This window comes from Lactuca sativa, chromosome 2 (assembly GCF_002870075.4).
Source record: "Lactuca sativa cultivar Salinas chromosome 2, Lsat_Salinas_v11, whole genome shotgun sequence".
Classification (NCBI taxonomy): Eukaryota; Viridiplantae; Streptophyta; class Magnoliopsida; order Asterales; family Asteraceae; genus Lactuca; species Lactuca sativa.
In genome coordinates, this window is record NC_056624.2 from 148,539,420 (window position 1) to 148,556,220 (window position 16,801).

The 16,801-nt window shown below is 32.7% G+C and overlaps 3 protein-coding genes across 4 annotated transcripts; all 3 read left to right on the forward strand.

The window, feature by feature from the left end:
• Nucleotides 1-1,263: 1,263 nt before the first annotated feature.
• LOC111909660 (uncharacterized) lies at nt 1,264-2,208 on the forward strand. The gene is made up of 2 exons (XM_023905437.1): nt 1,264-1,543; nt 1,628-2,208. Exons 1-2 carry the CDS (start codon nt 1,264-1,266, stop codon nt 2,206-2,208), a joined length of 861 nt encoding a protein of 286 aa, XP_023761205.1.
• A 947-nt stretch (nt 2,209-3,155) lies between these two features.
• LOC111909702 (glycine cleavage system H protein 2, mitochondrial) lies at nt 3,156-4,337 on the forward strand. The gene is made up of 3 exons (XM_023905486.3): nt 3,156-3,380; nt 3,656-3,915; nt 3,991-4,337. Exons 1-3 carry the CDS (start codon nt 3,305-3,307, stop codon nt 4,114-4,116), a joined length of 462 nt encoding a protein of 153 aa, XP_023761254.1. The 5' UTR covers nt 3,156-3,304; the 3' UTR covers nt 4,117-4,337.
• A 2,850-nt stretch (nt 4,338-7,187) lies between these two features.
• LOC111909701 (chaperonin 60 subunit alpha 2, chloroplastic) lies at nt 7,188-11,068 on the forward strand. 2 transcript variants are annotated; one of them, XM_023905484.3, is made up of 9 exons: nt 7,188-7,375; nt 7,618-7,801; nt 7,877-7,998; nt 8,064-8,271; nt 8,349-8,494; nt 8,595-8,901; nt 9,005-9,255; nt 9,345-9,545; nt 10,449-11,068. In XM_023905484.3, the coding sequence occupies exons 1-9, from the start codon at nt 7,313-7,315 to the stop codon at nt 10,734-10,736; spliced, it is 1,770 nt and encodes a 589-aa protein (XP_023761252.1). In that variant the 5' UTR covers nt 7,188-7,312; the 3' UTR covers nt 10,737-11,068. The 2 variants fall into 2 exon arrangements, with proteins under 2 accessions (XP_023761252.1, XP_023761253.1); XM_023905485.3 differs by having other exon boundaries at nt 7,188-7,357.
• Nucleotides 11,069-16,801: the final 5,733 nt, after the last annotated feature.

Here is a 16,801-nt window from a genome sequence, read left to right on the forward strand (position 1 = left end):
GCTAAATAGCAAGAACGAAGATCAAATGAGAGGTCGTTTTAAACGGCTTAGTGAAAATGCACAAAAGTGGGTTGGTGTGTATTGAGAAGCATGGCGTCGAAGAAGAAGTTCAATGACAGTATTGTTTTTAATGAAGTTATGTGTAAACACGAGAAGTGGGTTTTAGAGTTAGATCGTGACACAACACGCTCCCGTCCTGAATGTGAAGTGGGTAACGAAGAAAGTGGTGGTAGCTCGAAAAGATCACGGACTACTGAAGAAGGGGAGTATTGTGTCCATTCCAACCCAGAAACTTCGTGCAATGAGGCTTGCTAGAGAAAGTGAACTTGAAGTCATGAAAAAAGAATCGACTTGGATACAGAAATGCAGCAACAAAGAATCGACTTAGACAAAGAAATGGAGCAAAAAACAGATGATAGGGAACTCGTCAAGATGCAACTTGTGCATTTGAACACATTGCTACAAAAGGAGCATTTATCTCTTGAAGAATAAAACATGAAACAGTTTTTAATGTCGAAGTTTTATGGAAACTAATTATCGGTCATTATGTGTTTTATATTTCCGGTTTGTCTTTTAATTAACTTGTAAAATATTTTATTATGTATTTTTGTAGGATATTGTACTTTTGTATTTCACGTATTTGTAATATATTTTATTAAGTAGTGTTGTTTATAAGTCTGTTTTGCACATGGAGTTGTCAGGCCACTAGCACACTTTGTCATCTACCAGATCGAATATTATCTTTATTTCCATGTGTCAATTTTGTATTGGATGCTTAGATTTTATTTAGATAAACTAATAGAACATTATCTTTATTTTTATCATTATCTTTTTAGTATAAATAGGTATATCACTGACATACTTTGATATCCAACATTAACTCTTCATTTATTATCTCTTTGAAAAATGTCTCATAATGAAAACTCATCGAGTTTGAATGAATATTCAGAATGGGAAACACGGGTTGTTCAAAATAATCGACAACTCGATGAAATCATCACTGAATTACTCATACAAGATCATCCTCCCCGAGCAAGAATGAGGTATTGCGATCGAGAACGTGAGCAAGGCGAGGCACGTTTAATGGAAAACACTTTGTTGACAACCCAACGTATGATCAAGCAACCTTTCGGCGTAGATTTTGTATGTAAAGACCACTATTTCTCCGTATAGTGACAGTTGTTACAACTAATGACCTATATAACTATATTTTCAACAAAGGCGTGATGCCACAGGTAGACAAGGTCTTTCACCATTGCAGAAATGTACGGTAGCCATGCAGGTCGTGGCATATGGGACATCAACAGATGCGATGAATATATGAGAATGAGTGAAACTGTAACAAGGGATGCTGTAATAAAGTTCGTAGAAGGTGTCATTGCATGTTTCGGTGAAAAGTATCTTAGAAGACCAAATGAAGTTGATTTGGCAAGACTACTTCATGTGTGGGAGGAACGTGGGTTTCCAGGTATGATAGGCATCATTGATTGTATGCACTGGACATGGAAAAATTGTCCTACTGCTTGGGCTGGACAATATGCAGGTAGAAGCGGTAAACCAACAATCATTTTGGAAGCCGTTGCATCGTATGACTTATGGATATGACATGCATTCTTTGGAACACCAGGTACGTGCAATGACATTAACGTTCTCCATCGGTATCCTATTTTTAATGATGTCTTAGCAGGCCGGGCACCAAATGTGAGTTATGTCGTGAATGATTGGGAAAATAATATGGCATATTATATCACTGATGGAATATATCCCTCATGGGCTGCTTTTGTCAAGTCAATAACTTCCCCTCAACTTCGAAAACACAAGTTGTTTGCTGAACATCAAGTGGCCGCTAGAAAAGATGTTAAACGAGCATTTGGAGTTCTACAAGCTCGTTTTGCATTTCTTCGACACCCATGTCTTTTGTGGGACAAGGATATGATGAGGAAAATTATGATTGCATGTATTATCATTCATAATATGATTGTAGAGGATGAACGTTGCATATACCTTCACTATTATGATCCATCCGAATTTCTAAATGACAGGCCTACAAACCATAAACGAAGAACCTATATTGAAGACGATGATCAAAATTTAGAATATTCCACTCAACGAATTGCAGACCTATCCAGTTATATGACCAATAGGGCACAACTTCGCAATAGAGAAGCTCATAACATTCTGAAAAACAATTTGATTGAGCATATATGACAAAAATTTGGCATTGATGGATAATTATGTAGTTTGCATCTTTCGTATCTGTAATATTGTATTTTATGTTTTGATTGTAACTTTGTTTATCTATTTTATTAAGTTTGTTTTATAAATATAAAATATATATTTTTTAGTTTTATATTTAAAATAAATAATTTATTAATAGAACTAAATTAAATATTTTTTAATTTTTCTAATAAATATTAATAGAATAAAAAATAATGTTAGATACCTATTACCCTTATATTCCCTAAACCCATATATATATATATATATATATATATATATATATATATATATATATATATATATATATATATATATATATATATATATATATGGGTAAAGTGAATATACCTAACAACCTTATATTAGCTTAGGTACCTAACCTCATCAAACTACGTCATTTTGCATTAAATTTTCATTGCAATCATCCAAGGTTCTTAAACTTCATCCCTAAACTTGACTTACTTCAAAAAAATTGGAAATTCATCATTATATTTCTCCTACATCCTTTCATTTGTAGCGGTAGGATATAAAGCCAATCAGATGGTATTCGATAGAAAGACGTGATGTAAAAAAAAGATATTGGTGAAAATCCAAAGATTTTGAAAGTAATCAAATTATGGGATTGAAGTTTAAAAACCTAAGACAATTACAATGTAAATATGATACAAATCGATATACTATTATAGAGTTAGGTACATAAGTTTATATAAGGTTGTTAGGTATATTTATTTTACCATATATATATATATATATATATATATATATATATATATATATATATATATATATATATATATATATATATATATATAAAGATTTTTTCAAGAATCAAACGAAATATTACACCCCATCCAACACCTATTTATAAAAATCAAAAACAATTTGGTATATTCCACCAACCCACCAACCCTCAGTCGGTGATCCGGCAACAATAAAAAAACAAGACTAATGAGAGAAGTTGCACACCCACTCCCCAAAACACTTTCTTTCTTTAGTGTTTTATATTGGTTTTAGCACAAGAGAGAAAAGGGGGAATTGCTTGGTGAATCACTGAATCTGAATCATTCACAATACAAAAACGGCGATGGCATCGAGATTATGGGCATCAAAAGCTGCTTCATACCTCAAGATCTCCACATTCAACAGAGGTTTCGCTTCTGGTAATCAATCACCTCACCTTCGTCACCTTTACCTTTTTCTATTTCTCTGTTTCCAATTCCTTCGTTTGATCTGATGTTATATCGATTTTGATTCCTCTATTCTATTATCATTCTCTAGAAACGATGTTTAAATTGGATCATAGAAGGTGATATAGATAATAGATTATAGATCCTCTTTAGCTATTCAATTTGTCGGTTTTACATTTGGGCATTTGAAAATCATAAATCAAATCCGGAAATTCGATGATGTTCATTTCGATGAAATTTGTTTTCAGTTGTTAAGGATTTGAAGTACGCCGAGTCTCATGAATGGGTGAAGGTGGAGGGTAAATCTTGCACCATCGGTATCACGGACCATGCCCAGGATCACTTAGGAGACGTGGTGTATGTTGAGTTGCCGGAGGTTGGCGCCGCCGTGACTCAGGGCGGCAGTTTTGGTGCTGTTGAGAGTGTCAAAGCCACTAGTGATATTAACTCCCCTGTTTCCGGCAAGGTTGTTGAAGTAAATGAACAACTCACTGGTGAACCCGGTTTGGTAAGTCATCTAATGTTGCAACAATCAACTTAAAGATTGAATGGGATTATGATAAAAGATTGTTTACATTTTCAGGTGAATGGAAGTCCGTATGAGAATGGATGGATTATAAAAGTGGAGATAAGTGACACCAATGAAGTGAACTCTTTAATGGACTCTGAACAGTATTCAAAGTTCTGTGAAGAAGAAGATAAACACTAGAGTTGTTTTACATCGACTTGTATTTGCATGTTTTTTCGTGGTTTGCATTTGGGTTTTTTTGGCAATTGTTTGAAAATTTTGAATTTTGAAAGGGGTTTTGCTTACAAGTATGTCAAATGCATCCATCAAACGTTTTTGAGATTCGACAATGTTATGAAATGATACATTTATTCTTGTAATGCAAAAAATGGCACAAATGTTGCTAAACTCTTAAGTAATAATTCAATAGCATAGTTTAGTGTATGAACTAAACCAACATTATTGGATATACAATTATCTAACACATCATAGTTATCTTTGGATCAACTTTACTACATACTTGAAAAATGAAAAGACATGCCCATTTTTGCAAATAAATGTTAGACTAAATTTATCATGTGAATAAACTTTACCTCAATTTTGCAAATAATAGTTGCCCATGATTTATAAACTTTGGTATGCTATAAGTTTATCATATATATGAACTTACCTCCAATTTTTGAAATTCTCTAATCACAACTTAAATCCCTCACCAAAATTGCTTAGGTGTTCTTGTCATCACCTAGATTAGGCTTGCATTCATATTATTTTGGTCTTGGATAATATAAAAAGACTATTTTGCGTTTTTAATTTCCTTTTTATATTACTATTACAGTTTAATAATTATAAAATAAGAATTAGACCTACCACACTCTCCAAAAAATGTTGTTACCCTTTAACAAAAACACATAAATTTCTAAAACATAATACATGACAAGCCAAAACAGGTTTATCATTTTATATTTTCAATAGAAACCATAAATGTATAATAATTATTCTAATTTTTTAACCAGACACAAAACCGTTGTTTTTTCAAAATATTTTGGTTTTTCTATTTCCAATTTTTTTAAGTTTACGTTATAATTTTTATTTTTTGCACATCCCTAAAAACCACTTACTTCATATTTACTTCAATCACAAGAAATGATACGGTGATATGAAATACCTTTTGGATTTTTTTTTTTCAAAAAGGTTTTGATTTCAATTTATGAGGTATGTCAAATGCTTTGTGATTGAAGAGAATATGAAGATGATGGTTAACAAGGGTGTGCAAAAAAACCAAAACTAGGGGTGACAATCCTCGACCCAACTTGTAACCCGACACTGACCAAACACGAAAATAAACGAGTTTTGGTTGAGATTTTTGACCCGCCAATCCGCCAAACCGTTTATTTCATGGGTTGGGTTGGGTTACTTGTTAGTGTTCGCTAGGGGTGTAAGTGAGACAATCCAACTTGCGAGAAACTCGAGACCGACTCGGAAAATACTCGAAATCAACTCGACCTTAATCGAGCCGAGCTCGAGCTACTCGAGTACCTTATTGAGCCGAGCTCGAGTACAAAAATACTCAGCTCGTAAGGCTCGTGAGCTTAGTGTAATTTCCATATATGACATTTCTTTATAATTGTTTATTTATAAAATATATGTCATTTCTTTATAATTATTCATTTATGACATATATGATTGATGTTATATTGATATTAGGTGATTAATAGTGGTTTTTTTGGTAGTTTGGAAATTTACATGTGGAATGTTTAATATTTTTTACTCAATTTAGTGATTTTGATTTTTTTAAATATTAGTCGAGCCGAACCGAGGCAAGCTCGAGACTGTCGGGTATTTCACGAGCCCGAGCTCGAGCTTAAAATCAAGGCTCGAGTCGAGTTCAAGCCGAGTTTCGAGCTCAAATATTTTAGTTGAGCCGAGTTTCGAGCTTGATAGTATTCGGCTCGACTCGGCTCGTTTACACCCCTAGTGTTCGCGGGTCAACCCGCCAACTCGATTATATATATATATATATATATATATATATATATATATATATATATATATATATATATATATATATATATATATATATTATGTTTAAAAAATATATTTATTTATTTATCAGTTTTGAATATTTGATTCTCGTTTAATCGTTTTCCGTTTTCAAAACTACAAAACTTCTTCGAGTCGACTTAGCATACCCAAACCCCTAAGAAGCCCGTAATCAAAAAGAAATTCACTCTTCAGTCTCCAAATCACAACTCCGTGTCTCCCTTCTCCACCGATTGAGGCGTCGAGTCATCGACTGTCGCAGTGTCGCACGCAATGTACACCACTCATCTTCTCGTCCTCCAGTTGTCGCACACCACTCGTCGTCGTCACTACTGTTTATGACTTTATGTTTAATATTTAAGACCTTATGACTTCATTTTATTTGTATTTTTTAATTTCATTTTAAAATGTGTTGTTTATTAAATGGGTTATACGGGTTGGGTTCGACTCACTAACCCACGAACCCATACACTTATACATGTTATATGGGTTGGGTTGGATTGATGTTTTCAACCCGCCAACCCACCAACCCATATATTATATGGGTTGGGTTGGGTCAATATATTCTGACCTGTCAACCCGAACCTAACCCAATCATCAAGCCTAACCAAAACTATATCAAAAAGCGAAAAAAAAATAAAACAAAAAAGCCAATTTGTTTTGAAAATGAAACAGTTTGATTTTTGGTTTTAGAAAATCGATTTTTTTGGTTCAGTTTGGTTTTATATATATAAAAACTAAAATAGTAAAATACCAAAAAACTATGTCATTTTATGTATATCTTTAATGGATTAATTGTCTTAGAAGTTAAAAAGAATAATTATGAATTTACGATTTATTGAAGATAAAATAATAAACATGTGTTAGTTACGCATTTTTATTACATTTTAGAAAATTAGGCATTTTTGTTAATTTTTAGCAACAATATTGACACTACAGATAAAGCAACGGAAATAGGAAAAACAAAACGAGAAACTAAAACCAAAAAAACTCATGGTTTGATATTTCCACGATGAAAAACCAAATCTTTTTATTCGGTTTTGATTTTAGTAAAAAATAAAACCATTCTCGCTGTAACTATTAACAAACTATGTAATATTTTTCAAAAATTACTATGTATTCAGAAAAAAAAAAATCTTCAAATAATGTTAAAAAAAATAATAATATGAATGACTAAAATTTCCCTTTTAATAACTCTCTAAAATTAAGTTATTAACTGAAGTAGTCAATAGTCATCTTCATGTGAAGACACAAGTTCTTTAAACCCTTGATAAACCTCACCAGGACCGAATTGCGACCCATTTTCTTTCAACACGGAAATTCGTTTGGTGATCAAATCCGAGCAAAGAATCGACGCATGTCTTCATCTCTCTTATCTCCTCCTCCGCTGTTCACCCATCCGGTATCTTGTTCGCTCCATGTATGTTATTTCTTCTTTCTGTCTTATTCTTACTGTACTCATACGTGCCCGCAGTTATAATCCACCTTCTGATGCAGCAATTTACTCAATAATATCGTTTAATTTTACATCAATTCGGATTCTTTTTCTGTAAATGGTTTATCGCATTCTAATTGTGGAATCGGGATTTGGCGTATAATTTTAGGTTTCCTGAGGTTTTTGACTTGTGTTTTTATTTTTATTTTTTCAAATAAATATTGAAGCAAGGGTCTGGAAAACAAAGCTTTTGTGGAGTATTATGGAGAAGGAAGCAGGTTTTAACAAAGAGAATGGTAGTGGTTAAAGCAGGAGCAAAACGAGTTTCTTTCGATAAAAAATGCAGAGAAGGTTTAGTTGCTGGTATAGATAAACTCGCTGATGCTGTTTCTGTCACTTTAGGACCAAAAGGTATATCACATCTCCATCTTACATCAATAGTTATCATAAATTCATAATCTTACTTATGGTGATTGATCTATACAGGCCGAAATGTTGTTCTTTCTGAATCTGGAACACTCAAAGTTATCAACGATGGTGTCACCATTGCTAAAGCCATAGAGCTTCCTGATTCAATTGAAAACGCAGGAGCAGTGCTTATCCAAGAGGTATTTCTGCTAATCAGACATTAACTAGTAATTATTCAGTAATAATATTCAATTTTTTTTGGTAGGTTGCAACTAAAACAAATGATTTAGCTGGTGATGGAACCACCACTGCAATTGTTCTTGCAAGAGAAATGATCAAATCTGGATTATTGGCTGTAGCTTTTGGAGCAAATCCCATTTCTTTAAAGAAAGGAATGGAGAAGACTGTAAAAGAATTGATCAAAGTTTTGAAAAAGAAATCGATTCCAGTCAGCAAAAGAGATGATATCAAAGGTAAATTTCTTTTCTTTTTAGTGTTTTCTTCCATGAGATTCTCTAAACTCTAAAGATTCTTTTCTTCCTGTTCACAGCCATAGCTTCCATCTCTGCTGGAAATGATGAATTTATTGGAAACTTAATTGCTGAAGCCATTGATAAAATCGGTCATGATGGAATAATCTCCATTGAATCTTCTTCATCAAGTGAAACTTCAGTGATTGTTGAAGAAGGAATGAAGGTATCAAGTGAAACACATCTTGTGATAATTGATTCATACATTCTTTTTATCTTTTTCATTTTCATATTTTAATGTCTATTCAGGAATACTTTCCCTACAGATCGACAAAGGATACATGTCTCCTCATTTTGTCACAAATCAGAACAATTTATCTGTGGAATTTGAAAATGCTAAAGTCCTGATAACAGATCAAAAGATATCATCTGTGAAAGAAATTGTCCCATTGCTAGAAAAGTGTACTCAATTAAGTGTCCCTTTGCTCATTTTTGCTGAAGATATCTCAATCTCAGTTCTTGAAACCCTAATTGTTAACAAAAATCAAGGTTTACTTAGGGTTGCTGTTGTGAAATGTCCTGGTGTTGGGGAACGAAAGAAAGCTTTACTTCAAGATATTGCCCTCATGACAGGTAATTCTTTTAACAATTTAAATATTTCATATATTACATTTTAAAGACTTGTTTTTATTTCTTATATGCCACCTTTCTGCTGACATTTATCATGTTAAAATAGGAGCTGATTTTTTATCTGGAGATTTGGGTTTATCTCTAGAATATGCAACCTCTGATCAGCTTGGAATTGCACAAAAAGTAACTATAACAAGTAATTACACAACTATTGTAGCTGATTCATCCATGAAAGCTGAAATCAAAGCAAGAATTTCACAAATAAAGAAAGATCTTTCAGAAACAGATAGTTCTTATCTCTCTAAAAAGCTCAGTGAACGAATTGCAAAACTCTCTGGTGGTGTTGCCATTATCAAGGTCAGTTTATTTATTTATTACATTTGTGAGAAAGTGATTATATAATTAAATAATTTATATAGAATGAAGTGAAAGAATTTTGGTTATAGGTAGGGGCCCACACTGAGATGGAATTAGAAGATCGAAAGCTAAGAATTGAGGATGCAAAAAATGCCACGTATGCAGCCATGGATGAGGGTATTGTGCCAGGTGGTGGGGCCACATATATTCATCTTCTGGAGGAAATTCCCTCCATTAAAAAGTTAATGGAAGATCCAGATGAAGAAAGTGGTGTCAACATCATAGCATCCGTATGTTTCTGTTTCCTATGTTCTTTCTGCATTAAGTCAAAAAGTCAAAAAGATAACCGATATAGCTTACTAGATTAAGTTACTTACTAATCATGTATTACAGGGACCAAAACTGTTAACTAATGCAAATTAATAAACTACAGGGACTGAAACTGTAGTTATTGAAATTAAACACTGCAGGGGCCAGAACTGTAATTAATACAAATTCAAATTTCAGCGACTAAAACTAAAACTATCTTAAATTAATAACTACAGGGTTCAAAAGTGTAACTCATGCAAATTATAAACTACAGGGACTGAAACTGTAGTTATTAAAATTAAATACCACAGGGGCCAAAACCGTAAGTAATACAAATTCAAAACTACAGGGACTAAAACTATACCCATCTTAAATTAATAACTACAGGGATCAAAACTGTGAATTAATGCAAATTATACACTACAGGTACTGAAACTGTAACTATTGAAATTAAAAACTAAAGGGGCCAAAACTGTAATTAATACAAATTCAAAACTACATGGACTAAAACTATAACTATCTTAAATTAATAAATACATGGATCAAAATTGTAAGTCTGTAACTATTGCAAATTATAAACTATAGGTACCAAAACTGTAATTATTGAAATTTAAAACTAGAGGGGTCAAATCTATAGTTATTTTGAAACTAAAAGTTACATGGAGTCGGGAACCAAAACTATAATTAATAAATATTAAAAACTATATAAAAACTACAGGGACTAAACATGTAATTATTCCATTAATCCAGGGGCTGTTTTTGTAAATTTCATTATTAGCATATATCCACGCCAGCAATTGTATAGTATATTAGTATATATATAGTAATAGTAATATATGAGGAAGGGTAAAATGGTGATTTACACATGCATGATGGATTTACAGGCGTTGCAAGCTCCTTCAAAACTGATAGCAGCAAATGCAGGGGTGGATGGTGATGTGGTGGTTGAGAAGATGAAGAAACTTGAATGGGAATTTGGGTATAATGCAATGACAGATACATATGAAGATCTTGTTGTAGCAGGAGTCATTGACCCTTGTAGGGTTTCAAGGTGTGCCCTTCAAAATGCAGTTTCAATTGCTGCTATCATTCTCACTACCCAAGCCATTTTAGTTGAGAAAATAAAAGAGAAAAAACCACCCGTACCTCTTCTTCCTGGAATACATCCTTGAAACATGAATATGAGAGGATTGAGTTTGTGCCTGTGGAACTCTGTTTGACTTTTTTTGGTCAAACTTAAAAAGGTCAGTTGCCGAGTTTCAATTTCTTACATGTAGACCTGCCCGGAAGGTCAAAACCGGTTCGGGCAGGGGGTGTGTAAGTTGTGGGCAGGAGATGGAATGGGCATTGATGGCGGTTCTTTTGGTTGAAATGGAGTTGTAATGATATATTTAGAATACAAAGGAATTAGTGGAAAGAATCTTTTATTTTGTTTTTGTTAAACATGAATTAACTCATGGTGCTTGATTCAAAATAGATGAAAATACATCAATGTTTGTTTTAATATCACAATTAATTTTTAATTATTTATATACAAATTATTTGTTTGGTTATATGTAGTATTTTTTTAATAATATACATTTTAAAGTTATTGTAACAATTCTTTTAGATAAATTTGTAAAAAGCTAGTAAATTGAAAGGGAATTTATGAAAATCTAAAAAAGTTTTTTAAAGAAAAGAACTAATAATATATAATATACATGAATTCCTTAGATAATATTGCAAATCGTAAAATGTCAACTAATAATATATAATTTGCTCTGTCATTTATATTTTAATTGTATTTAGTAGGTTACTTAATTTTTCCATTAGAATGAATTTCAATCGGATAATTCTGTATTATTAAATGTCACATTGAATGCAATGTTATGTTATGTTCTGTAGACAAATTATATCATGCTGAATGATAGTATATGATAATACTAGTTCACCAGGTGGAAATCTCTCTCAATAGTGTAATGTTGTCACATTGAAAGCAATCGTCCTCTAGAAGGTTGATGCCATACAAAGACAACGAATAATATACAATTTGTTCTTTTATTTGTAGTTTAATTGTATTTAATAGGTCACTAATTATTTATTATTATTATTACTACTTTTATTTTGTGTTTTCATCACACCATTAGAGTGCATTTCAGTCATATAATTTTGTAATATTAGATGTCACATTTTACACAATATCATGTCATACTGTAATGATGACATTGTAAATATAATTAAAAGATAGGTGGCTTAAATATCAAACTGTTTAATATTGGTTGTTATATTGTGACCTTAACCCATATGTAAATTATCAAACAATATTAAATTTTAAAATATTTTTTGAAACAATTATTACATTTAAAATATAACAATATTATTATATTAATTTTAAAATTCAAAAAAAAAAAACACAATAAGAATAAACTACAAACATAAATTTAAACTTGAACAACCAAATATAACAACTAAACTTCAACATTATTTCAGATATAAATAACTAATATTACTTTAAATTTGGAATAATGTCATTCTTACCGATGTTGATGTAAAAAATAAAATTGAGTTGGAGATGGTTAAAACCAAATTTATACATAAAAAATGATAGTAACTTCAAAATAAAGTTGGGTTGGAAATGCCTAACACATTTTGAAGTGTGACATCCTTGTAATTCCGTTGTAAATATAAAAGTTTATGATAGATAGTACTCTAATAATTAGATAAGCAAGGATTATTAAATAAAAATGTGTATTTGTAGCATATACAACAAATCAAATCACATCCAACTTTATTTACCAATTGTTAGAGAATCAACAAAATAAATCCTTTTTAGTTCATATTTGATCCATTTAATATAACTTATTCTTTAAAATTTAATAGGTTATAATATTATTATTTCATCTCTAATACAACTTTATATTTTAATGAGTACAACCCATTAAATTGTAACAAGTTCAATTAGCAAACTTAAAAATTGAAATATCTATATGTTCAAAAATCATTTTAGAATGATATTTCTAGGTAATATATGATCATAAATTGTCATACTAACAACAACTTGATCTAATATATTATTTATAAAAATTTGATTTTTGATAAATATTTATAACTCTTGTAATTAATTGAAAATATCACACTAACAACTCTGTGAACTAACCACTTTAGCTTTATCCATGATTAATGGTAAGATTTGTGACCATTACTCACATACTTGGGATTATGTCAGAGAAATAATTATGTATCCAACTCATGTTCCATCATGCAAGTAGGAGTTAGTATTAACACATATAGAAACAACTACGTACATTGGTTCTATATATGATTTCAAGCCTTGAAGATTGGGTAGACTCATGGATGTAGAAGAGTTATAGGATTGTATCGGTACTTTCTCAAAGGAAAAGTAAAAGGTCAAATACTTATAACTATAGGACATATTGACATAATGCTAATAGCAAGTTTTATCTAGTTTATTAGGTCATTATGGACATTGATAATTTATCCAACCAATTTCAGCCATGACCCTTTTATCGACTTTATATACGTATTTTCACTACGATCAGGCTTTCAATTGACAAAACATTGGTCTTATTCAACTTCCATTATAAATGTCATTAGTTGAGGTTATTTTATAAGACGATCTTGTTTTAGAGTCATTAAAACCTTTGTCAAGAAGATTTTAGTATGAGACCTTATCTTGCTTAACTTGTGGGGACTCATGTTTCTTTCATCATTTGTCAATTTCATAACTTACGGCCATTTTTTTTAGACAGGTGCTTTCACTTGTCTTGTAATGTTTGTTATATGATCTTTGGTTTAAATGTAATTTATTAAAGATGTTTGATTAGTACGTACGTCTATAAGATATCATTTGATATGAATAGAAATGTAAGAAACTTATTAGCCAAATCAAAGTGATCATTTTCTTATGAAATTACTAAACGTTATCTAAAAAGAAACAGAGAATTAACAAAACTCAAAAAAAGACTCTTATTCCTTCTCTCAAAAACTACAACGACAAATTTTATTTATTTTGTCATCTTCAAAATATAATCTAGATATTAAATCGATACTAATTAAAATATTTCTTTTTTTAGAAGAGAAGTTGAGGAATAAGTTGATCAGTTGACAACTTGACATTCAAACATATTATAATTCTTGTTTAATAAACAAGTTAATATGTTATATACGATTATTTTAAAAATAATCATTAAAATATAATTATCGGGGTAGATCCACTCTTGTTACTTTTGTTCTTGGACCCTTGAGGACGCATTATTTTTCAATGTTCTTGATGCCGGTCCAGGTTAAAAAACACATCTAGAAGAGTTACGGGTGTAACTCTTTTGGGGTGGTTTTAAGTCTAAAAGAAAATTTCATTGGGAGGAACTTGGTTTTGGCAACTAAGAACAAGGGTGAGTTGAGTTTGGGCTCCTTGAAAGCTCTTATGCTGCGCTTTTACAAAAATAGAGATGACGATATGTAAATGAAATGAATGTCTTATGGGTTAAACTCATAAATGCTATCCATGGAGTTCAAATTGGAGATCGGTTCGGTGGGTGTTGCTCTCGTGGTCAAGGATTTTGGTCTAGAATAGTTTGGTCAATTAATACGAGCATAAGAAATATTTAGTCAAGCATTCCACGATCTATAGATGTGTAGGTAGATGAGATCAAACTAATTTTTAGTTTGATATCTGGGTGATAGGCTCATAGCCTCCCTCCCTTTCATTGATTTTATCGTTCTTTTTATCTGGATCGAAATCCTTATTATCAGTCTCTGACGGAGATAACAACACTTCTTGATTTGGTATCTCTGACGGAGGAACAATATATATATATATATATATATATATATATATATATATATATATATATGTGTGTGTGTGTGTGTGTGTGTGTGTAACGGTGGTCTTTAAATGATAATTTGGAGTTTATTGTTAAAGATATTAGGCAGTGGCGATGTCAGAAATTTTGATACGGAAATACAAACATTGTCAATATATATTCAGTGTAATTATCATATCTTAGGCATTAAAAAACATGGTACAATCTCTTTAGCTGATGGTATAATAACAATAGAGCATGTTTACAAATAATATATATATATATATATATATATATATATATATATATATATATATATATATATATATATATTGTAACGCTCCATTTCTGGTATGAGATTTAAATAAATGTAATTTTCATTTCTTAAGGGGTACTCGACGAGTCAGTAGCCCGACTCGTCGAGTAGAGACGAGATTTGCACGCGGTTTAAGTTGGCTACTCGACGAGTCCATATTCTGGGACTCGGCGAGTCTGCCTATCTGGATGAAACCCTAATTTCAAGGGTTCTCACCCTATTTAAACTTCATTATCGCCCCAAGCCAGCCCCCTTCACTCCTAAGAGACCTATTCCCGAAACCTTAGCCTCCTTGAAGTATGTGTGAGTGATTTTGCTTTGTGAAGGAACTTTTGGTACATTTTTGGAGCAATAAGAAGAAGGAGAAGGTTGAAGAGCTCAAGGAAGAAGAAGTAGATCCAGAATACACTCCTCTTTGGTCACCCCTTCTGGTAATAAAGTTTCCATCTTGCTTATTGTGCTAATAGATCTAGTTTGTCCCCAAATTGTTGGTTTTAAGCTCAAAAACCCCAAATCCTTTGGGATAAAGCCTTATGACCGAGTCATATCTCAGATCTAGCCTCTCTTGAGCTCCAGAAGCTCAAGGAGATCACCTTTTTGGCAACCATGGCTTTGTTTTGGCTTATTAACCCCATAATAGTAAAGTTTGAGTGTTATTGCTTCATTACATCTTAGTTACACGTAAAGTTAGCAACCTTACGTGTTCAGATAGTCCCATGAGCTTAGATCTACAGGTTGGATGCACTGAAGTGGATTAGAATCGACTGTAAGGGATCTGCATGCTTGGGACTCGGCGAGTTGTTCTTCAGACTCGGCGAGTCGAGTCGCGAGTCCCTGGTTTTTCCCCGATTTGAGAGTTTAGGGTGAATCAGTGAGTAGGAATGGACTCAGTGAGTTAGAGTTCAGGTCTAGTGACGGAGGGACTCGGCGAGTCTATGCCTTGACTCGACGAGTCTGGTCAACTGAAAGTTGACTTTGACTTGAAAGTTGACTTTGAACAGGAAGTTGACTTTAACCGGGGGTAAAAGAGTCATTTTACCCTGAGGAGAATTATCAGTACCTGATCTAGTGTTTTTCGGATTTCTAGCCGGTGAGTTCCGGAGCAGCAGTCAGCCAGTTTTAGAGTCAGTATCTCAGCAGCTAGCTTTACAAGGTGAGTTTCCTTTCAGTAGGAACGGGTCTACGACCACAATGCCGGCCCGTTTAGTTAGCAGTAGTTCCAGACTTCGGTTCGATGCAGTAGTTCAGTGTGCTTGATGTCTTTGTGATTCAAGCATGTCTTTGTGTTATGTTTCCAGACTTCGGTCCAATGCAGTATGCAGTATATGTGTTCATGCTAGTTGATATGTTTATGCTATTCTATGTTCAGTCAGTTTCCGGACTTCGGTCCGATGCAAGGGACAAGGTCCCAGTCAGTTCCGAACTTCGGTCCGATGCAGTTAGTTCTGGACTTCGGTCTGATGCATGAGAAGGGGTCCCAGTCAGTTCTGGACTTCGGTCCGATGCAGTTTCCAGACTTCGGTCCGATGCAGAGGGCAAGGCCCTGGTTAGTTCCAGACTTCGGTCCGAAGCAGTTTCCGGACTTCGGTCTGATGCAGTGGGCAAGGCCCAATAGTTGTTTATATGTTATTGTATGGTATGTGGTAGTTTGGGGGAGCTCACCAAGCTTCGTGCTTACAATTTCAGTTTTGGTTTCAGGTACTTCACTAGCAAAGGGAAGAGCTCGGGTTGATGGCATCGCACACACCATAACTTCAGTTTAATCCTGAGAGTTTTATTCAAACATTTTGATATGATTGATACAGCTTTTGTTTTGACACAGTTACTATGACTTTTGAGTTACTCATTCTATGGTTCTTATTATATATGACATTCGATGATGTGATTTTTAGTAATATTAAAACAAAAACTTTTGGGTTGTAAATTATGGATGTTACATATATATATATATATATATATATATATATATATATATATATATATATATATATATATATATATAACAATGTTTTTGGGGATGTTATAGTATCTCCAACGCCTCATGTAGCTCTGTCACTAATATTAGGGGTTATATTGATGTTTTGAACCTTCCAACATGTGAAGTAGATACAACACGGAG